The sequence below is a fragment of the Vulpes vulpes genome, chromosome 1 (genome assembly GCF_048418805.1).
Source record: "Vulpes vulpes isolate BD-2025 chromosome 1, VulVul3, whole genome shotgun sequence".
NCBI classification, from domain to species: domain Eukaryota; kingdom Metazoa; phylum Chordata; class Mammalia; order Carnivora; family Canidae; genus Vulpes; species Vulpes vulpes.
The window spans coordinates 128046242-128069856 of record NC_132780.1 but is presented as its reverse complement, the minus strand read 5'-3'; the positions used below and the strand labels follow the sequence as shown (position 1 = coordinate 128069856).

Below are 23615 nucleotides of genomic sequence, written 5' to 3'. Positions count from 1 at the left end.
GCCCTGGGCCAAAGGCGGCGCTAAACCACTGAGCCACCGGGGCTGCGCACTTCTGTATTTTTATTAAGTTTGCTAGGTGATCCTATTACTTAAAGATTGAGACAAATTGCTCTAACCCAGGGGTTAAATTGGTTGCACATTAGGATGTCCTAGGGAACTTCTAAATACCCTAATGCTGATAATCAGAAACACTGGGGAGACTCAAGAATCAATAAATTTAAAGTTCCCCAGGAGTGAACAGCATTATTCATATCACCTGGGTGCTTGTTAGAAAAGGAGAATTTCCAAAACCAAGCCAGACTCAGAGAATCAGAGTCTGCATTTACCAAGACTTCCAAGTAGTCTGTTTGGGGGAAGCACTGCATTATTTCTCAAACTAGGCTGCACACTGGAATGACCTGGAGACCCTTGAAAATTACTGATGCCTGGTTCCTACTTCCAGAGATTCTGGTATTAGCTAGTCTGGATTGCAGCCTTGCAGATTTCACCCACTACCATTCCACTGAGAAAACATCATCAAGGTAGCTAGTCTTTAAATCGCTTCCACTAAAGCAGAAAAAGGTCTCTCTTCAGTAAGTGTCATGACAGATACAGTCCCTGGAAGTACACAAAAAATAAAGTACTTCTTTAGAGCAGAGGTCAGCACAATTTTTTTCTGTAAAGGACTGCACAGTATTTTAGGCTTGTGGGCCATGTGGTCTCTCTCACAACTACTCTTTTTGTAGTGCGAAAGTAGCTGTAGACAATACAGAAAAACAGAATGTGTTGCATATAAATGAAACTTTATATGCAAAAGGGGGGTGATGAGCTAGTTTTGACCTTCAAACACAAGTGGCCAGCCCCTGCTCTAAACAGTGGTTCTCAAACTTTATGGTACCTCAGAATTGCCTAGAAGGCTTGTTCAAACACAGATTGCTGGCTCCCTTCCACCCACCCCAGAACTGCTGAATCCCCAAGTGATGTTGAAGCTATTAGTCCATGAATCACAGTTTGAGAATCACTGATTCAAAGTAGTGGTTCTCAAACTTAACTACATGTCAGAATCACTTACAGAAATTTTTAAATTCTGATGCTATACTCTAGATGACCTAAATTGAAATCTCTGGGGAAGGGGTCAAATATTCTACTGTAAAGGTTCCAAACACTTGGGTCATGGCACACACTACTGGTGTGTTCAAAGAGAGAGTAGACAGTATACACAGATGGCCACCAACAATTCCTCTCATTCTTCCATGTGCATGGCACTCTCCCGCCAAAATGTAGAGTTTATTTCCCTTTTCCTTGAATCTGAGGTAGCCCTGTGTCTTGCTTTGACCAAAAGAAGCAGAAGTGATCCTGTGTGATTTCCAGACCTAGGCCTTAGGAAGTCTTACACCTATTGATTTCACCCACTTGAAAGCCAGCCATCATATGAAGTCTGACTACCCTGATGGAGAGAGACCACATTTTAAGAGAAAAGCTCCAGAAAAAAAGACTAGAAAGGGCAGGAGATGGGGATCCCTGGGTGGCTCAGTGGCTTGGCGCCTGCCTTCAACCCAGGATGTGATCTTGAAGTCCCAGGATCAAGTCCCATGTCAGGCTCCTTGCATGGAGCCTGCTTCTCCCTCTGCCTGTGTCTCTGCCTCACTCTCAATCTCTCTCTCTCTCCCTCTCATGAATAAATGAATAAAAGAAGGAAGGAAGGAAGGAAGGAAGGAAGGAAGGAAGGAAGGAAGGAAGGATGGATGACAGGAGAAGCGTGGCCAACTCCAGACATACTAGCCACCCCAGCTGATGTACCAAATATGTTGGATCCTCCGGCCACACACAAGCCACTCAGCCAACACCAACTGAAGTAGAGACAAGCTGCCCCCCACCCTCCAAGGCCTACTCAAACACATGACAGTAGTTGGTTTAAGTCACTACATTTTGGGGTAGTTGTTAAACAGCCAGAGATAAATAAGATGTCAACAGTCATACATAAGATATTAGTGTTTATAATGGTTTTGGGGGGCCGTTTTTTTTAAGAGAGGGAGGGGAAAGGGACAAGAAGAGAGAGGAAGAGAGAGAATTTTAACAGGTTCCACAGTCAGCACAGAGCCCAACACCGAGTTAATCTCACAACCCTGAGCTCATGACCTCGCTGAAATCAAGAATCAGACACTTAAACTGACTAAGCCACCCAGGTGCCCTAGTGTTTATAAGTTTTCATCATGAGTCAATAAGTTGTAAACTATTTGGTACAATCATTCAGAAATTACCAACTGCTAAAATTATATTTTTTTGCTAAAATAGATTTTAATATTATTTCTCTGATTTGCTCTGTAAAGTATTTAAATGCAGTAACTACTTTTTAACAAAATTACATAACTTTCCCCCTGGGTTACCATTTGAATCATCCAAAACTATTTTAGTCACAGTTTGTCATCACTTCTTTGATTTGTACCCACTGTTAAAATATTTCATCTTTCTTTGGCTTTTATTTTCACAAATGTTTGCTATTAGTTCTTTTTCACATTTTTCCCACTAAGAAGGTATGTATGACTGTTTCTTTCATATCATCATTTGTTATGAGGTATTTCTATTAGAATACAATTATTTATTGCAGTTACTTCTTGATATTTATTATTATTGGATTTTTTGGTTAATTAGCCAAACTCTGACTCCTGATGAAATTTCACTGTTTTATTTTTAATTATTAAAAAACATTTATTTCTCAAGATGAAATTAAGAACACATAATCTTTATGATGAGCACTGGGTGTTATATACAAGTGATGAATCACTAAATTCCACTCCTGAAACTAATATTACACTATATGTTAACTAACTGGAATTTAAATAAAAACTTGAAACAAATAAATGCACATAATCACTTAGATGGGATTGTGGGCATTTGCAGACTTAAAAACACTTTGAGGGTAACATTTATTGCATTAACTAAAATGAATTCATATTTCCTATTTTATTTATTAAAGGTTTCATTTTATTATCTTTCAACATATTTTTAAACATTTTAAGAATGTAGAAAAATATACACACACATATCAATTTCTGAATCTTAAAACATGTATTGTTTCATTTTCATACTTAAGTAGCTATTTTACTGATTGTTGTTTACCCACCATAATGAACCAACTTTTCAATAAATAGTGCTAAAAAGTCATTACATTCAGAATACAAACACAATGGTCCAAATTCTCCTCTTTGACCTATCTTTTTATATCAAAGTTACTAAATGAATCAATGGTAGAAGCAACCCATACAGGACTTCAACACATAACACACAGAAAAATATTTGTACTCTAAACTTCTGTAAACACAAAATAAGAATCAAAGTTATTTTACAAGATTAGTCACAACAATATCAGATTAAGAAACTAGTTACAGAGATGCCTGGGTGGCTCAGCGGTTGAACTTCTGCCTTCCGCTCAGGGAGTGACATATTAAATATGTTAGTATTTTAACATAATTTAATTTTAAAAATCTAAACAGGGATCCCTGAGTGGCGCAGCGGTTTGGCGCCTGCCTTTGGCCCAGGGCGCGATCCTGGAGATCCGGGATCGAATCCCACGTCGGGTTCCCGGTGCATGGGGCCTGCTTCTCCCTCTGCCTATGTCTCTGCCTCTCTCTCTCTCTCTCTCTCTCCCTCTCTGTGTGTGTGTGTGTGTGTGTGTGACTATCATAAATAAATAAAAATTAAAATAAAATAAAATAAAATAAAAATAAAAATCTAAACATTTTTCATCAACACCCAGATAGGACATGACAGTTTCATGAAATCATCTATTGAGTGAATGAGAGTGAATTATAATATGGAAACCCAAACTTATAAAAAAAAAAAACAAAGCAAAGGGATTACACATTTTATAGAATTTATGCAGCAATTCAACCTGAAAGCTTCATTCAGCAAATAGTAAAATAGATATTCAAGTTCCTTACATCAATAGCAAATTAGAATCCAAGAGAGTCATCAGTAAAATTACAGAAATCTCTATGTTCCAGAAAAACAAGTTAGTATTCAAGCTAACTCCAGTACATAATAGAATGTAACACACATGACCTGCTCTGGAAAAGTCATGAGTTGGTATCTCACAAAGACGTGAGTTAAAGAGCAACCCTAGGAAATTCTCATTCTATAAGGAACACCAATATCCATTTTTACAGAAGAAATAAACCACAAAAGAATCCAAATAATTGTTTAAATGACCAGATAATCTAATTCCAATCTATGTTTAATCTTACTTGGCTAAAAACCCAAATGGCTCAATTATTTCAAACATTTATTTAAACTCATAATGCTATTAATAAATGACATCCATAGAATACCCAGCTTTTTATCCTGACACAAAGTGATACACCAAAACTTAAGCGTTACAAAGTCTGCTTTGGAATGTACGCAGATTCCAGTGTTTATTACATTTTAGGAAAGCAGTTTGTCTTATCCTATAAAACTTCCTCACCCTATAATGCTATGTAATTAAAATTCATTGTAGAGAATGCTACTAAAATAAAGCATTTCATGTACTTAGGCTTTTCCCACACTTTACCAAATGGTTCTGAGATCATATTTAAATCTTATAATAAATAATGCTTTATAATCTTAGAATGTTTATAACTAAAAGTCATCTAGTAAAGTCCATTCATTCTATAGAGGAGGAACATAAAGCTCAGAAAAACTGAATGACTTCCATATGATAAGAATTATGCAAGTACTAGGGATATTATAGTAAAAAAGAGATGTGTCATCCTTGTCCATATTCTAGTCAAAGTGAAGTATGCAGTATTATGATGAAGAATCTTTGCCTCAAATATAAGAACTCTGACACAAGTACATACAAGTCACTCCTCCTGGGAAAAAATAAAAGTACTTGTTAACAAGAAATAAAAAGGCCAAATAGAGCAGACAGCATAACAACTTTATAAAAGGAAAGGAAATTAAAAGAAAGTAAACAGTAAAAAGTAAACAGTATACAATTTCATACTTGTATCTAATAGTAGGAAAATTTCTGGAAAATATGCAAATAAAATTAGAAAGGCACTGAACATCTGAGTGTAGTATCAAAGAGTTTTCTATATATACATATATAGTATACATATAAACACACACAAGCTCACTAACCTATTGCCTTAAGATCTCTAAGCAGACACGCAAAGTAATCTGTTGGTTTGCAATTTTTTTTTTTTTTAAGATTTTATTTGACAGAGCACAAGCAGACTGAGTGGCAGGCAGAGGGAGAGGAAGAAGCAGGCTCCCCACAGAGCAGGGAGCCCAATATGGAGCTTGATCTTAGGACCCCAAGATCACTACCTGAGCTGAAGGCAGATGCCTAACTGACCGAGCCACCCAGGCTCCCCTTTTGCAAATTATTTTTATTTTTTTAAAGGTTTTATTTATTCATGATAGACATAGAGAGAGAGAGGCAGAGACACAGGCAGAGGGAGAAGCAGGCTCCATGCAAGGAGCCCGATGCGGGACTCGATCCCGGGACTCCAGGATCACACCCTGGGCCAAAGGCAGGCGCCAAACCGCTGAGCCACCGAGGGATCCCCGCAAATTATTTTTAAAGCAACATAAATTTTACAGTCAAAACAGAGATTCTGAAGTTTTTCAAGTGCCAGAAATAATAAAAGAAAAAAATTTTAAACATTGCATTAATTATATTCCTAGTGTGTGCTGTCACTGATTCAACAAATTTTTATTCATGTAACGATTTTTTAAAAAACACTTAAAAGAGTTTTCAGGGATCCCTGGGTGGCTCAGCGGTTTAGCATCTGCCTTCAACCCAGGGCGTGATCCTGGAGTCCCTGGATCGAGTCCCACATTGGGCTCCCTGCATGGAGCCTGCTTCTCCCTCTCCCTGTGTCTCTGCTTCTCTCTCTGTCTCTCTCTTTCTCTCTCTGTATCTCTCATGAATAAATCAATAAAATCTTTAAAAAAAAAATAAAATAAAAAAATAAAAGAGTTTTACTAAGTTCATAACCTCAGTCTCAATTCTGCCCTGAGTAACTACTTTCTCTTTTTTTTTTTTTTTTTGAAGATTTTATTGATTTATTCATGAGAGACACAGAGAGAGGCAGAGACACAGGCAGAGGGAGAGGCAGGCTCCCTGCAGGGAGCCCAATGTGGGACTTGATCCCAGGACCAGGGGACCAGGACCTGAGCCAAAGGCAGATGCTCAACCAGTGAGCTACCAGGCATCCCGTACTTTCTACCAAGAATGTTCTAGGTGGTAGTAGCAGAAATTAATACAACAAAGTGCCTGCAGTCATGGAACTTAGAGGACACAATAAATGAAGAACATACATACATTTAAGAAGCAAACCACACATTTGTACATCATCTGTGTGTGTGTGTGTCCTCACGTGTGTTTGTGTGTGTGTATGTAAGGCAGGGTAAAACGACATAAAGTGACCACAGCATGGCCAAGGAAGGTTTCTCTGAGAGGTTGTGACCTAAATAAAGTAAAGGAGATCCGTAGGAAGAGAAGGAATATTGTAAGGAAAATAGCCACACATAGACATGAAGGAAGAATATTCTGCACAGAACAGACAGCAAGTGCAAAGGTCCTAAGATGAAAACTACTCTGATGTGTTAACAAACAACAAAGAGTCCAAGTAGCTAGAGCTAAGAGAGCAGAGATGAGATCAGGGAGTTAGCAGCAAAAGTCTGATCACAGAGCTTGGTAGACCATGGTTAGGATTTTACTCAGAGTGATGGGAAGCTAGAACAGTGGAATACTAGAAGTTAATTTTTATTTTTAAAGTTCTTCCTGGCAGGGTGCCTGGGTAGCTCAGTTGGTTAAGCAACTGACTCTTGATTTTGACTGGGATCATGGTCTCAGGGTTGTGAGATCGAGCCCTGCACTGGGCTCCGTGTGGAACGTGAAGCCTGCTTAGATTTTTTCTTTCCCTCTGTCCCTAGCCACCCTCCCCCGCAATCATGCTCTCTCCCAAATAAGTAAGACAAAATAAAACAAGAGTTCTTCCCCGGCTGCTGTATACAGAGCATCTTATAGAAGGGTAAGAAAAGAAGCAGAAACACAAGCCGGGAAGCTATGATATAAGCCTCAACAAGAGTTCAGACTTGGAGGCGGCAGGGAGACCATTGTTAGGGTGTATTCTGCTAATATGTTGGATATGGAGGATAGGAAACAAGAAAAGTCATACAAGAAGTTTTAAGGATAAAAATCATTAAGTTGCACAATAATTTGCCTGCCAAAAAAAATATTTTTTTCCTCAGTGCAACCGGTTCTTAGTATTAAAGCCAAGATTGGAAAACAGCCGCCCCCCTACCCTGCCATGACCCTCCCACCCACCTCCAGATCCTTCCTGTTACGTCCTGTGAAGGTGAAAACTAGATTTGTCTGGAAAAGACACAGAATGCTCATGCCTGCCAAAAATATTTTCAAATTATAGCCTTTATGGCTGGTGTGCTGGTTAATTGCTGGTTTTCACCGCTGCATCACCCTCCCATGGGCTGGGTGCTGGAAACCTGTGAAGGATATTTCCTAGGCCTCCTTGCATAGAAAGAGGTTAGGTTCTGCCAGTGGAAGCCAATGTTAGACCAAGAGCAGGGCACAGAGGAGGCCACTGGCTTTTCTGTTTCCGTTCCGACACAGCCATCAGAGACCAGCTGTGGGCCACACCAACTTTGAGCAGCACTGGTGACCCATCTGGGCAGCTTCAATGGACTGTGGGCATCTTTGGCTCTGCATCTTTGGCTCTTGGCAGCCACAAGAAGGCAAGCTCCCAGCCCCCTGGCCAGGTAGCAGTGACCATATTCTCAACCGTGCAATCCTTAGCAGCTCTGGCCGACACCACTTTCCCCCTTGTTTCTCCAGCCCCAGGGGCATTAACTACTTCCCATATTTACTTATCTCTAGGTGGCATCACCTTAACTACTTTTTATTCCTCCAGCCCTTCCAACACTTTTGTAACCAATTCACTGCATTAAAATCTCCCAGAAATATCCTAAGTGGTTTCTGTTTTCCTGAATCTATGCCAACTGACACAGTAAAGAAAGGAGTATCCCTCTCCAGAGTCTACTTTCACATACTGTGTTCCTCATAACACCCTTACATATAGGCAGGGCAAATTTTATTATTCCCTTTATATGAAACAGAAAACTGAAAAACGAAAGTGATTATTAAAATACTTTGAAGAAAAAAAAATAAATAAAAAATAAAATAAAATAAAATAAAATACTTTGAAGATTTCTTGACAAAAAAAGCTTCAATGTAATACACTTTTAAACAATTTATTTACCAAGTGTTTACCGTAACCATTAACTTTTCACATATAAAACTATAACAAAGAGTAAGGTATTCTTATGTAAAGCAATAATTTAAGACTTAACATTGATTTTAAGATTTTATTTATTTATTTGAGAGAAAGAGAGAACATGAGCAGGAAGAGGAGCAGACAGAGAGGGAGAAGCAGACTCTCTGCTGAGCATGGAGCCCAATGTGAGGCTTGATCCTGGGACCCTGAGATCCTAGGACCTGAGCCTAAGGCAGACACTGAACTGACTAAGCACCCAGGCACCCTAACACTTACACTGATTTAAAGAAAATATCAGAAACAAGACTATTTCAAAAGACACCATATTGTGGACAAAACATTTAACCTTTCATGTTAATTTCAAATCAATAGCTTTTATCACCCCAAATTAATTCTCACTATATTAAATTATATTAAGTTTAAATACAAACGATCACTTGATTTAAAAAGAAATCAGACAGACTATATGCTGGTATATAAATCCACTAGAAGGTAAAAAGAGATTAAGAAGTCATCAAAGAAACAAACTGGTACAAAAAGATTAGAGCTAAAACCATAAAACTCTGAAGAAAATATATAAATGAATCTTCATGATCTGGGATTTGGCGATGGATTTTTTTTTTTCATTTATTTGACAGATAGAGAGTAAGAACGATCACAAGCAGGGAGAGTAGCAGGCAGAGGAAGAAGGAGAAGCAGAGTAGACTCTGCTCCCCAATGAGCACGGAGCCCAATGTGGGGTTCAATCCCAGAATCCGCGGATCATGACCTGAGCCGAAGGCAGACACCTAAATACTGAGCCACCCAGGCACCGCTGGATTTTGGATATGACCCCAAAAGCAGAAGTAACAGAAGAAAAAAATAGATAAATTGAATTTCATCAAAATTTACTTTTGTAATTTACTTTTGTGTATCAAAGGACTTTATCAAAAAAGTGAAAAGACAACTCCTAGAATGGGAGAAAATATTTATGTATCATTTATTTGATAAGAGTTGAATATACAAAATACAAAGAATTCAATTTTTAAAATTCCAATTTAAAAATGGGCAAAAGAGTTGAATGGTCAACAACGATAACAATGACAAGAGATACACAAATAGCCAATAAACATATGAAAACATGCTCAACTGCATTAAGCATCAGAGAAACGCAAATCAAAACCGCAGTGAGATGCTACTTCATACCTACTAGGATAGATAGCTATGACCAAAAAAATGGAAAATAATAAATGTTGATAAGGATGTGAAAAACTGGAACATTCATACATTGTTAGTAGAATGTAAAATGGCACAAGTTCTGTGAAAAATAGCTTAGTGGTTCCTCAAAAAGGAATTAGTATAGAAGTACCATATGAGCCAGTAATTCCACACCTGGAATATTCAAGAGAACTGAAGTCAGGAACTGAAGCATTTATTTGTACATGTTAATTTTTGTATAGATAAAATTTGAGGTACAGCTAAAGTACATATTATCAGATAACTTTATCCTTAATTTGTTGACTAAAAAACAAAAACAGAAAATCAAATAAACTAAGAACCAAAAATCAGCAAATTTTATAAATATTAAGCATTGATATTCTTGTTCTAAACGGCTGCTAATAAGTTTTTAAAACACCAAATAATTAATTATATGACAGCCATATATTTTAAGCTTTTTTAAAAATTATAAGAAGCATGTGACACGGGACATCCGGGTGGCTCAGCGGTTGAACACTTGCCTTCGGCCAAGGGCATGATCTGGGGTCCTGGGATCGAGTCCCACACTGGGCTTCCTGCGAGGAGCCTGCTTCTCTCTCTGCCTATGTCTTTGCCTCTCTTTCCAGGTCTCTCATGAATAAATAAGTAAAATCTTTTTTAAAATTTTTAAAAAGCATATAACACAAAAATTAACTCAAACTGGACTAAAGACTTGTATGTAAGACCAGAACCCATAAAACTTTTAGAAGAAAACATAGGCAGTAAGTTCCTTAACATAAGTCTTGACAATGATTTTTTCGGATTTAACACCAAAACAAAGGCAACAAAAGCAAAAATAAACAAACTACATCAAACTAAAAAGTTTCCACACTACAAAGGAACCCAGCAACAAAATGAAAAAGCAACTTACAGAATGGCAGAAAATATCTGCAAATCATATACCTGATATGGGGTTAACATCAAAAGCAAAACAAAACAAAAAAATACAACTCGATAGCCAAAAAAAAAAAAACTGATTAAAAAATGGGCAGAAGATCAAATACACGTTTGCAAAACAAAAAAAAAAAACCATGCAGATGCCTGATACATGAAAAGATATTCCACATCACTGATCATCAGGGAAATGTAAATCAAAATGCAATTAAACATCCTCTCACAACTGTTAGAATGGCTATTATCAAAAAGATAAGAAATAACAAATATTGGTGAGGAAACAGAGAAAAGGGAAACCTTGTGCACTGTTGGTAACAATGCAAATTGGTGTAGCCATTATGGAAAACAGTATGGAAGTTCCTCAAAAAATTAAACTTAAAACCACTATAATCCAGCAATTCCACTTCTGAGTATTATCAGAAAAAAGTGAAAACACTAACTTGAGAAGGTATCTCCACCCCCATGTTCACAGCAGCACTATTTACAATAGCCAGGACACAGAAACAACCTAAATGTCCATAAATGGATGAATGAATAAAGAAGATACAGATACAAAGATGGATAGATAAATGTATGTATACGTACACATACACATACAATGGAATACTATTCAGCTATAAAAAAAAATAATGAACTCCTGCCATTTGCAGCAAGATGGATGGACCCTGCAGGCATTATGATAAGTGAAATATATCAGACAGAAAAGGATAAATACTGTACAACTCCACTCAGATGTAAAATTTTAAAAATAATAACAAAAAATAAGCTTAAGGATATAGAGAACAGATGGGTCTAGTGGCTGCCTGAGGCAGAGGTAGGGGTGAAAAGGTGTAAATTTCTAGTTATAAAATGAATATGTTGTGGGAACGTAATGTACAGCATGAGGACTACAGTTAATAATACTGTAATGCAGGGGTGCCTGGATGGCTTAGTCAGTTAAGTAGCCAAATTCTGATTTCAGCTCAGGTCGTGATCTCACATCTGGTTCTGAGCTCAGTGTAGAGTCTGCTTGTCCCTCTCCTTCTGCTCCTTTCCCTGCTCTCTCTCAATCAAATAAATGAATAAACAAAATCTTAAAAAAAAAAAAAATACTGTACTGCATATGTTAAAGTAGGTAAAAGAGTGGGTCTTGAAAGTTCCCATCACGAGAAAAAAAATGTATGGCTATATATGGTGACACATGTTAACTGGAATTTAATGTAGTGATCATTTTGCAAATATGCAAATGTAGAATCCTTACAGAGAATCACTGTATACATGAAACTATTATGATGTCAATTATACCTCAATAAAAAAAAATTTTAAAGAAGTATATAACTTACAAGCTATCACATTTTTAGTAAACTTTTATTACACAATTTATAAAGAAATTTACTGACATTTTAAAGGTAGTATACATCCCTCATTCTTAAAGGATAAAAGCCCTCAAATCTTAAATGCACATATAAATAGCTCAAAGAATACAGCAGTCTTTAATACTAGCAACTGATTAGACAAAGGGGATAAATTTGTAAGTATCTTTTTTTTTTTTTAAAGATTTTATTTATTTATTCATAGACACAGAGAGAGAGAGGCAGAGACACAGGCAGAGGGAGAAGCAGGCTCCATGCAGGGAGCCTGATGTGGGACTCGATCCCGGGTCTCCAGGATCGCACCCCAGGCTGCAGGCAGCGCCAAACCGCTGCACCACCGGGGCTGCCCAATTCGTAAGTATCTTAAAAGAAATAGCTAAATTTAGAATAATGGCTTTACTTCTTCATTCTCAAAATAATTCCTTAAAAACCCACAAAGATTGGGACGCCTGGGTGGCTCAGCGGTTGGGCTGCTGCCTTCAGCCCAGGGAGTGATCCTGGAGTCCCACATTGGGCTCCCTGCAAGGAGCCTGCTTCTCCCTCTACCTATGTCTCCACTTCTCTCTCTCTCTCTCTCTTTGTGTGTCTCTCATGAATAAATAAATAGACCTTAAAAAAAATACAAAGATACAACTAAAACCAAGAATTAATTTTTATGGGTACATACTTCATTGATACTAATTTCACTATATTAGAATGAGAAATAAAATATCTCTTTCTCTCATACACACACATACACACATTTTAATTCCCCAACTAAAAAGCTGGCAAATCAAAGTAACTGAATTACAACTTAAGTAATTTTATAAAATGCTGCCACTCAACGAAAGTACTAAATATTTACATGGTCATAGTAACACCTACTTATTGACACTTACTGTGTGAAAATTTATCATTTCTTGAAGACTGTCAGAAAACTTGGTCAAACTTGTCTAAGAGAAAGAAACCAAAAGAAAAACAGGTCATTAAAGAGCCACTAAAATAGGTCACAAAAATGTTACTTCAGCATTTCTAACAGAAAGATCAAGTTACAATGTAAACAATAATAACATTTACTTTGGAGGATGATTTCATGGCATTGCTTCATGGTCATGCTCTACAAAGAGGACAAGTGTACATGTGGTAGGTAACATAAAACCCTAGAATAGTCAAAGAATTAGTATTGTCATATCAATAGGAGTAGGCTAACAAATAATAATGGTACATATAAACCTAAAGGTAAAACTGAGTATATCAGTGCCCACTTAGGAATCTGTGAATCAAAGAAACATCAAAGTACATCCATTACCTAACCAGATATTATTCCCTCATGGAAGAAATATAATAATACCACATAATATAACAAAGGGTCTAAGTTAACCCAGCATAGCTACCTGACAAGAACTTTCCTAGGCAGCCCCATACATACAGTTAGATACTATTAAGATTAAAATGCTCTCTGCTTGCCCTAAAAGCTCCTACCAATAAGTATAATCCTTCTCTCCCTCCATGTCCTCTTGTAGATGATTCAGCTCACTTAGCAGAAGTAAACTTATATTCACAATGCAAATCAACCATCAATTTCTAACTATGCTAGAAAACAGGATTATACAACACCAGTAGGTCATAGCTTTTTTATTCACAAATTTAAGGACCATTATAACTACTAATAAGGTAGATGGATGCATAGTTCTTTAATAGTTTGTTAAACTTATCATATTAATAATTTCAGAAATACTAACCTCAACTACAGCATCATTACTAGAATACTGTGCCAGGTCTCGAATCCCATTCATGAACTGTTTATTTGCAACACAGAAGGCCTTTCCGGTATCAATCATTGCAATACAAAGTTTCACAAGCTGAAAAAGAAAATCATTACACCAGATTGAAAATAATTATACAAATTAGTTGAACAAGTGTTAGCAATACCTATGAGTTAGCTTAGATAAGATAAATAATGGTTCATCAATAAGGCCGAAAAAGACTAACTGAAAATTGTTCTTTTTAACTCTGACTTACAAAGTAAATTCATAGGAGGCTTGTATCGAAAAAAGTTGACCCTTTGGAACCCAGAGGCTATATGGTAACAACAATAAATCATTTTATTAAGTCAAATTTGATCCCATAAATTAACTCCATAAAAATTTATTAAGCCCCTCTTAGAAGGAAAAACAGGGAACTTCAGGCAGAACAAGCAGTATGCTAAAAAATACATGAATTAAAAACAAAACCTGTAGTATGTTGGAGGAAAAGGGAGCAAATTGGTGTGTTCGATTAGTGATGCTAGGCATTTCAGTGTCAGTCTACCAACACAAACACCTGAATTGATTAACCAACCATATTTCTCCAATGCCTACTGTTTTAGACATTGTGCTAATCATAAAATTGAGACTTTCATTTTTCTTACTCTGTAATTCTTTTCCTCCCTCTCTTTCTTTTTTCCAACCTTATTTTTCTCCTTTCATTCAAACAGAGTATTTTCTTTTTTTATTATTATTTTTTATTTTTTTAAAGACTTCATTTATTCATGAGAGACACATAGAGAGGCAGAGACACAGGCAGAGGGAGAAGCAGGCTCCATGCAGCGGGCCCGATGTGGAACTCGATCCCAGGACTCCAGGATCAGTCCTCAACCACTGAGCTCAACCACTGAGCCACCCGGGCTTCCCGAACATTTTCTTTAAACAAATAAAATCTTGGGTGAATACATATATTTTAAAAAAGAAGTGAGAAAGAAGGATACAGAAGGGACAATAGGGGACACTAAAAAGGGGGTAAAGAGAAAAAAAAAAAAAACCCTGTAGAAAACATCTAAAGGATCTCAGAAGTATAATTTAAAACTGTTACCCTAGGACCTAGAGGAACAGAAATTAAAAACATAAGGTCTGCTCTCAGATGCTCTAGTCTAACCAGCAGACAAGCAGATAAATTCTATGCAGCACAAACACAACTGCTATGCATGACAAAAAACCATGCATGATCAAACAAAGGAAGAACACCTAACCAGGACTTTGGACATCAGGGAAGGATTCCTGGAAAAGGTAACACTTGAAAAAAGCCCTGAAGGCCAACAAGAATTAGCCAATCAAACCAGAGTGATGGGAAGATTCTACTCTAGGAAGAGTATGTGCTAAGGCCCAGCAGCTACGTGGGCAGGGCAAACCAGAGGCACTACATAGCTTAAAGCAGTATGAAAATGTAGGGCATTAAAAGTGTGATGTTGAAAATGCAAGTCCAGATCAGGACAAGACTTGTATACAATGCTAAAAGGTTCACATTTTGTATAAAAGAAAATGGGAAGACACTGGTGAGTTCACCAGAGTTCCATCTTAGAATGATGATGTAAAATGATAAAACGTAAAGACAAGGAAATAGAAGATAAGGAGATTAGACCAAAAACCATGACAGGCTGAATTAGGCAGTAAGCAGGGAGAAAAACTAGGAGACAAATTCAAGAATTACAGTCAAGTACCCGTGTACAGTTATGTAGACTGCGTCCCACCAAGGGTAAAAATAGGAGCTGAAATCCAGCCTGAGCTCTGCTTGCCATGAGCTACATCTGCTAATTCACACAAAGATACATTAAACTGGCCAGCAAAGATTTTTTATTTCACTGTTAGGCCTGTGAGGTGGCCCTGAATTTAATGGGCCTGTGATATTAGCCAAGTGGAAAGTTAATCAAACACAAGTGAAAGCTGATGTCTGGAACAAAAAAGAGGAGTGTGCTGTAGATACAGATATAGAAATCATCAACAAATCTACAGTTATCAGTGTTACAGTGCTAGATCCTAGACAGAAAGCAGTGTTCTCTAGGAAAGAGATTAGAGGATGATTAATTTTTCACTGGGTACACACTTTGAAGTTTATATCACATAAGAAATATTACTTATTCAACAAATTACATAATTAAAAAACAATTAAAAGGTTCCACAACACAACAAATTAAATAATTTTTTAAAATTAAACTAAAAGGTTCCATAAAAAGAGAGGTTGGTACATTACGGTTAAAAACAAAGGCTTGTGGGCTTAGTTAGCTTAGGTTCAAATCCTGCTGCCAGGGCAGCCCCAGTGGCTCAGCGGTTTTAGCACCGCCTTCAGCCCAGGTCCTGATCCTGGAGACCCGGGATCAAGTCTCGCATTGGGCTCCCTGCATGGAGCCTGATTCTCCCTCTGCCTGTCTCTCTGCCTCTCTCTCTCTCTCTGTCTCATGAATAAATAAAATCTTAAAAAAAGAAAAAAAATCCTGCTGCCATATTAACCATCTAAATGATCCTGAATGACCTCAACCTTAGTAAACTTAAGTTTCTTCTCTCTGAAATGATCAGAATGGTACCAAACTATATAGTTACTAAAAAAGAATTAAAATAATGCACATACAGACCTTAGGGCAAACCATTACTGGCACATGGTAATTACTAAAGATTTACATTTTCTTGTCAGAGTTTTCTTGTTTGCTTTTGGTTTTCTGTCTTGTTTTGTTTCTGTTGCAGGGAAGCTCGAACACTTTCTACTTAAAATAAAGAAGTGGTAGAGAAAGAAAAGGAAAAAGATGGCTAAAGCAAAGTCCTGAGAAGTTAAGAGTTTGGAATTACATAAGAAAAGGGATACGATACTTTTACCACTCAAATGGGAGGAAAAGTGAAAAAACAAAAGGACAGATTCTAAATTTCTAGGTTAGGAGTAAGAAATAAAAGTGTTCCCACCAAAAGGAAGATAGAGTCAAAGTCATGTACTAAGAAAGAAGAACAAAGTGATAAATCATAAGAAAACAGAGAAGTATAGCAGCTGTTTAACAGTATAATAAGATAACCTGAATAAGTCTTGGAAAATTTGTTTAACATCAAGAATTCCAGAAATGTGAAGCTCCACCAGTTGGTTTCTCTTTTTTTTTTTTTAATTTTTTTATTTATTTATGATAGTCACAGAGAGAGAGAGAGGCAAAGACACACACAGGCAGAGGGAGAAGCAGGCTCCATGCACCGGGAGCCCGACATGGGACTCGATCCCGGGTCTCCAGGATCGCGCCCTGGGCCAAAGGCAGGCGCCAAACCGCTGCGCCACCCAGGGATCCCCTCACCAGTTGGTTTCACCAAACAATTGTGCAACTTCTCCTATAGAGTTCTGTAGCCCAGATATGACACAGAGAAAATACAGACGGTTAGATTAATAGAGTGAAAATTCTGTGGAGTGAGTCTTATGGAAGGGAAATGAAGGCCTTCAGGAGAAAAATATGATGGAATAAAATTAAGAGTAGCCTGAAAGGGTTCACAGCAGTATTAGTCATACTAGCCAAAAAGTGGAAACCACCTAAATTAAATGTCCATTGAGTGATGAATGGATAAACAAAATGTGGCATATCCATACAAAGGCATATAACTCAGCCATAAAAAGGAAATACTGGAACATGTTACATGTGCAGACAAATCTTAAAAACATCATGCTAAGTGAAAGAAGTCAGTCACAAAAGGCCAAATTATGATTCTGTTTATATGAAATGTTCAAAATAGGCAAATCCCATAGACAGAAAATAGATTAGTGGTTGCCAGAGGACAAAGGACAAAGAAAATTTGGAGTGACTACCAACAGGTACAGGATTTCTCTTGAAGATAATAGAAATGCTCTGGAATTACAGTGGTGAGGATTGCATAATACTGTGAATATGCTGAAAACATTGAATTGCACACTTTAAAATGATGAATTTTATATTAGGTGAATTTTACCTCTAAAAAATGCCCCCCCCCCCCAAAAAAAACCACACTGAAAGGGAAGTGAGTTTAAAAGGGATCTAAAATATCAGAAGTTTATAGACTGGAATACTAGAAGGCTAGCTAGGCTTGAAGATCAGAAGCAGGGACGCCTGGGTGGCTGGGTGGTTGAGCATCTGCCTTTGGCTTAGGTCATGATCCCCCAGTCCTGGGATCGAGTCACACATCAAGCATGGAGCCTGCTTCTCCCCCTGTCTGTGTCTCTACCTCTCTCTGTGTGTCTCTCATGAATAAAATAAGATCTTTAAAAAAAAAAAAGAAGATCAAAAGCAGAAGTGAAATGAGAACTGGAAAGACTAGAGTCTCAGGTAAGAAATTAAGAGATTAGCATTCCAGAGTTGCAAGATGAGAACTTTGAATGGTAAGGCATAGCTATGACCATGAAAATAGGTATGAGAATTAGAACAGAGGTCACCATTACCGGACTTGGAAAGACAATGGAATTGCATATAGCATAACCACACATATACTGCAGCTATTCACGGGGAAGGGCTGACTTGGTGATAGAAAATTTGCCAGCTGAAAAATCCTTAGTAGATGACACTGATGGCAAGTATAACCCAATAATACAAGCCTACAAATCTTCCCTAAGAGTAAATATCAAAATAGTCTAAAATATCAAGCTAGTAGCCCCAATTCATTCAAAAGTACTTTTTATTAAATGATATATATGTCACAGCACTTTTCCAGATGATGAGAATATAAACAACTTATCCCTGACTGTCCTGGAGTAAGTAACAACCTAAGTCTCATTTTTCTCATGAGCAAACTGGGTGTAATACCAACTTTGCAACATGTTGTGACAGTCGGAGATAATATAAGTAAAACTTAGCACTTGATACATAGTAAGTGCACATCAAATGAGGATTTTTTTTCCCTTCAAAAACTGTCTTCAAGGAGCTAATAATTTGTTGAAGAGATACCATCATTAACATTTACTTAGAACCATACCATGTGCTAAGAACCACGAGAAGCATTTAAAATATACTAAAACACCATATTCTCATATTAACTCTCTGAGACAGATAACTCTAATTTTACCCTTTTTGGAGATGAGAAACTGAGGCACAGGAAGGTTGAGGAACTTGCTCAACACCAAATAGCTTAATAAGTGGTAGAGCCAGATTCAAATGCAGGCAGTCTTACTCCAGGCTTTGTGTTCTTAACTATCAGGCCATGCTACAATCCAAAGACTACAATAATATAGTAAATCTAAATGGAAGTATGTGCAAGAAAGAATACTAAGTATGAAAGAACCTAAGTATGGTAGTACTTGAACTGTGGTTTAAAGAGTATCTGCTTAACATAGAGGGCACAAGCAGTCCAGTGAGAAGAAGCAACAGACACAGAAATCACGTCTCGATGGCCCCAAGGTGCTCCTCGGTGCTGCCGAGGCTAGGACAGCTGACAGAAAGGATGTGTCTTTGGACCCAGCAGAACGAAGCCAGGCATGCAGCGCTACTCTCTACAAGGAGGAAAAGTACTGGTAACATATATTATAAGCAAAATAAATGTAAGCTAAGTCATCAAGCCAGTTTATCCTGCTGGTGGCATGATTTACAGTGATATTACAGGTGGAACTGGCCTCGCACAAAGTTATGAAATCACACACTAATCCTAGGCAACCGTCCCCTCCTCTAGTCCTTCGGTGCCATCACCTTCCATGACAACCATTTCTTCCTCTTCTCTGGTTCTCCTCTCTGTGAACTCCTCAGAATTCTAAAGGAAAATGACAGATACTAACCTATGAATTGGGAGAGGGACATTTTATAAGAAATCAAGATCATAACTAGAGAAATATAAAAGTAAGTATGCCTTCTATTCAGGTGGAAAATAGTATTTTTTTAAATGTCAAAATTTCCATGATGCCTTTATTAGCCCTTTGGGTAATAAACACTCTAGAAAGGGCTTGGAGATCTTAGTATTGATTGCCAATATTTTTTTTTAAGATTTTATTTATTTATTCATGAGAGACACACACAGAGAGAGAAAGAGAGGCAGAGACACAGAGAGGCAGAAGGAGAAGCAGACTCCACACAGGGAGCCCAACGTGGGACTCGACCCAGGACTCCAGGATCACACACTGGGCCGAAGGCAGATGCTCAACTTCTGAACCACCCAGGTGTCCCAACTACCTCACAAAATTATTGTAAAAATCGAAGAACATAGATACATTCTAAGCATTTAGATGCTTAGAACTAAGCATATAAGCACTAAGCATATAGATCAAAGTGTTTTTGAAAACTACAGTGTACAATACAAAAATAACTTATTACTAAATATTTTCCAAAAGTTCTGTTTTACATACATGATACTACTACTTTATATAGTTTCTACACTATTTACATTATATATATATATATATATATATACATATGTTTCACAATTTCAAAACATTTTAAAACCTTCAGCATATTTTATATTCTTGCTATTCAAAGTGCAGCCCATGGAACAACAGCATTGGTGTCATCTGGAATCTGATTAGAAACACAGAATCTCAGGTACCCCAGACTTACTGAATCAGGATCTGCATTTTTGCGAGATCCCCAGGTGTTTCCTATGCACAGTACAGTTTGAGAAGCACTGCTTTACAAGGCATATCATTTAAAATAATTAAATAAGCTATTTTCAGAAAAGGTACTTCAAGCATGTGCATCTGATTTATCTCCATAAATTTTAAGAGAGATATTTCAGTAAACAATGGTTCCTTGAAACCAGAAGCCAAGTGTTACTCATTTTCATATTTCTTCCTGTTTTATAGCAATATTTCTTAGGTAAAGGAAAGATGATTAATAATTAATATAGAAGATAGGAATCAATGTACATTCACCCTTGAATAGAATATGAACGTTTAATATCAATTATTAAATATACACTAAGCATTTCTGGCCTTAGCTGTAAAAAATGGAATCAGTATTTTAAATTTCGTTTATACTTAATGTATCCAGGTTCACACTTATAAACAAGAACAGTCAGGTTATATATGAAAACCACTGAGCACTGAAAAGACAGGCAACCTTTTGGATGGAAAAGAAAACAACAAGGTTCCAAAAATATAAAGGGCATCTAGTTAGCTTTGAAGGCAGATTGTTCAAGTTCTTGTTCTGGCACTTGTAACTTCAAAGCCTCTCGTGTCTACAGCCTCAATCTCCCTGCGTGTAAAATTGGGATGATAGTAACATTTATCCTCATAGAGATAAAATCAAAAAGTAACATGAATCACCTAATACTAAAGGCACAAATCATTATTAATGTCTTAAAATCTTTAAGTAAAGTTCACCTTATCGAGCTTTAGTTCCAATTCGGCCACATCTCCTTCTACTTCTTCCAAAGCAGCCCTAGAAAAATCATACACGAAACAGGTTACCATGTGCTGACTCTTCTCAGGTACCTGTCCCCCCAGGTCCACCCTCCAACCTCCTTCCTCCCCTCTAAGTTATCATGTGTTTAAATGTTACTTTAAAAAAATAAAAAATAAAAAATAAATGTTACTTTACTTTTGGAAAATAACTCAATGAAAAAAGATATGAATACTTAAAAATTACACTTCACATTAAGTAATAATTACGTTAGGATGAAGTGTAAATACTCCATTAACACGCAACGTAACAGATTAATACTATTACTGTTTAAGGTAATGAGAGAACACATTAGACTGACTGATTCAAAGCAATCATGTTACTCAAATTAATAACACTAATTAGAAGTATTTAGCACGTTTGTGGGTTTTTTTAATTAGGAAGTAATTTAAAAGTTGAGCCTTAACAAAGCTCAGATTTCTACTCAATAAAGCGCACCTAACCAAGTAACAGAGGATCCTTGGCAACCAAAAAGGAAAGGCTTTTTACTTTTACAAATAGTTCAGCCTTGTTTAAGCCTTTTGTTTCCCACGTATTTTTAAGAAATCAGTAGATACTCTTAATTGTCAGGAGAATTATAAAATTCTAATACTTGTTAGTACTTGGTATCACACTACAAGCAACATTCCAAAATTGGAAATTTGGAACAAAACAGAAGCAACTAGAACTTCTTAAGGATAACAAGATTTTACACTTAAGAGTTAAGATATAACAAAACACAATTCATCTACTTTAAGCCATCTAACCCACTTGCAGGTACCTGCTTGATAAACTAGCAACATCCCAGTAGTTATTTTATAAATTAACCAAATTTTTTTCAAATGGACACAACAGCGGGGGACTAACCATCCAAAAAAGTTATTTTGAACTCTGAGTAGGAAATTCTCAGTTAGATAACAAATCTAAGAAAAAGATGGCTAAAATATAAGCTCTATTCCCAGAAGAACCCACTTAACCTCGGTGTCATGTCCGAATAACCATTTTTATCAGCTTGTAATTCTACTTCTCTACCTGGTAACATTTACTGAAAAAAGTTTTTAATCTCCTGATCACTGGGGAGTCTGCTTGTCCCTCTCTCTCTGGCCTTCCCTCTAAGTTATCATGTGTTTAAATGTTACTTTAAAAAAATAAAAAATAAAAAATAAATGTTACTTTACTTTTGGAGTACTTTACCTGTTTGTGCTCTATCTCGCTCTCTCTTAAGTAAATGAAAAGTTTTTAAAGATTGTATTCATTTATTAGAGAAAGAGAGGGAAAGGAAATACCAATAATGTTTTATTTTGATCAGATGGGAAATTACATCTTTTCCACAGAAAAAAATCAGTACTATGATAGAAAGGCATGTTTCCATTTCACCCTCCTCCTCCAACAGCCTGAATTTCTTGTCCAGGCGGTTAGCTTATTCAAGCAGGTGAAATGCCACTATAATTACAGTGAGAATTAATATCATACTACTGTGCCACGAAAGAAGGTGGGGGAAGAGATAGAGCCTCTATTGTGCTGGGATCAATAAATCAACAGTGCTGAGTAACTGGTTAACAGTCCCTTCGAGCAAGTAAAGGGTATAAAGTTAGAATGAAGATACTAGTCATTTAAAAAGGGGTAAGGTCACTTTAATGAGAAAAAAAGAGGATTAAAAAACTACAAACGTGGAGACTACTACATAATGTTGTCTTCAACTGAGCCCAGAAAAATAAAACCTGAAGAAAAAGGTATTTCTGTGGTGAAATCACAATAAACTTAGGAAGATATACCTCTAAAAAAAAAAATTTTTATGTTGACTTTCTACAGTCAGTCCATTCCCAAGAATCGTATCACTGCAGTAGGTTTGAGACGATAGAGAAATAAAAGTTACCATCACTGTTGAAAGAATTAAAATCAAATGTTCACCCAAAGCAGTTAAACTCCAATGCTGACCCTATCGGCGGCCTTAGGGAGGAGAGAGCACGGTCCCCCGCACGGCTCATAACCGGGGTACAGTAGGCAGCTCTGGGGAAAGAACACTGTGCCTGATAATACTGTCAAGACAACCACGTATCTCAAATAAGTCGGGACTCTCAGCAGACTCACAATGGAAGAAAGGAGCAAGATGGTAGGGGACATCTAGGGCCACGCCCAGACAAAACTGTCAAAGATTATAATCAGAGACCATATTTGCCCTTTCGTGGCTGTTCCCCTTCATCCTTTTCAGGAACTGAAAATGACACTTAAGCCACAGGATATCCTGCAAATTGGAGAAGGTAAAGATCTGCATACTGGGTCTTTCAGGGTTCTGTCTATGACATAGCTTAGGCTGCTAAACAAATCACATCTATAACTTTTCCAGGTTCCCTGTTAACAAAAGAACCCATTTTAGTACATGATGAAAATAATTCTGCCATATATTTTCACTGTGTTTTACAATTCGCATGGGGCACCTGCATGTATGATATAGCATTTGCTATATTAAGAGCACAGAATAGTAATATGAACTAATGAAGAGAAAAACCATTAACAGGAAATGAGCTACAACCCCAGAATCTTGAATTGGAAGAAACTCTTGGCAAATTGCTGAATGTCAGAACTGTCTAATGGAAGTAGAACAGCTGTGTTTAGAAAAGCATTTCATGTAGTATTTCATCTCCATTAGAATCCTGCGATATAAGGTCTGTAAACAGGATACAGAAGAACACAAATTTAAGAGCCTAATAAAGAGACTTGGGGTTTTAGAGACACTGTTCACATAGTAAATTTGTGACACTGAAGTGCCTTCTTCTCAGTGGAATG

General features: G+C 37.1%; 1 protein-coding gene across 16 annotated transcripts in view; it reads right to left on the bottom strand.

Annotated features, from left to right (window-relative positions):
- Positions 1 to 23615, bottom strand: part of ACAP2 (ArfGAP with coiled-coil, ankyrin repeat and PH domains 2) — a 125903-nt gene that overhangs the window by 64135 nt on the left and 38153 nt on the right. For all 16 annotated transcript variants that reach the window (XR_011995230.1, XR_011995235.1, XM_072726484.1 and 13 more), the window contains exons 2-4: positions 20771 to 20828; positions 13465 to 13584; positions 12622 to 12675 (exon numbers count right to left, since the gene is read on the bottom strand). Coding sequence is in view for 14 of the 16 variants with exons in the window: in XM_072726484.1 (XP_072582585.1) it covers positions 12622 to 12675; positions 13465 to 13584; positions 20771 to 20828 (232 nt within the window). In the remaining 2 variants the exon portion in view is untranslated. The remainder of the gene's footprint in view (positions 1 to 12621; positions 12676 to 13464; positions 13585 to 20770; positions 20829 to 23615) is intronic.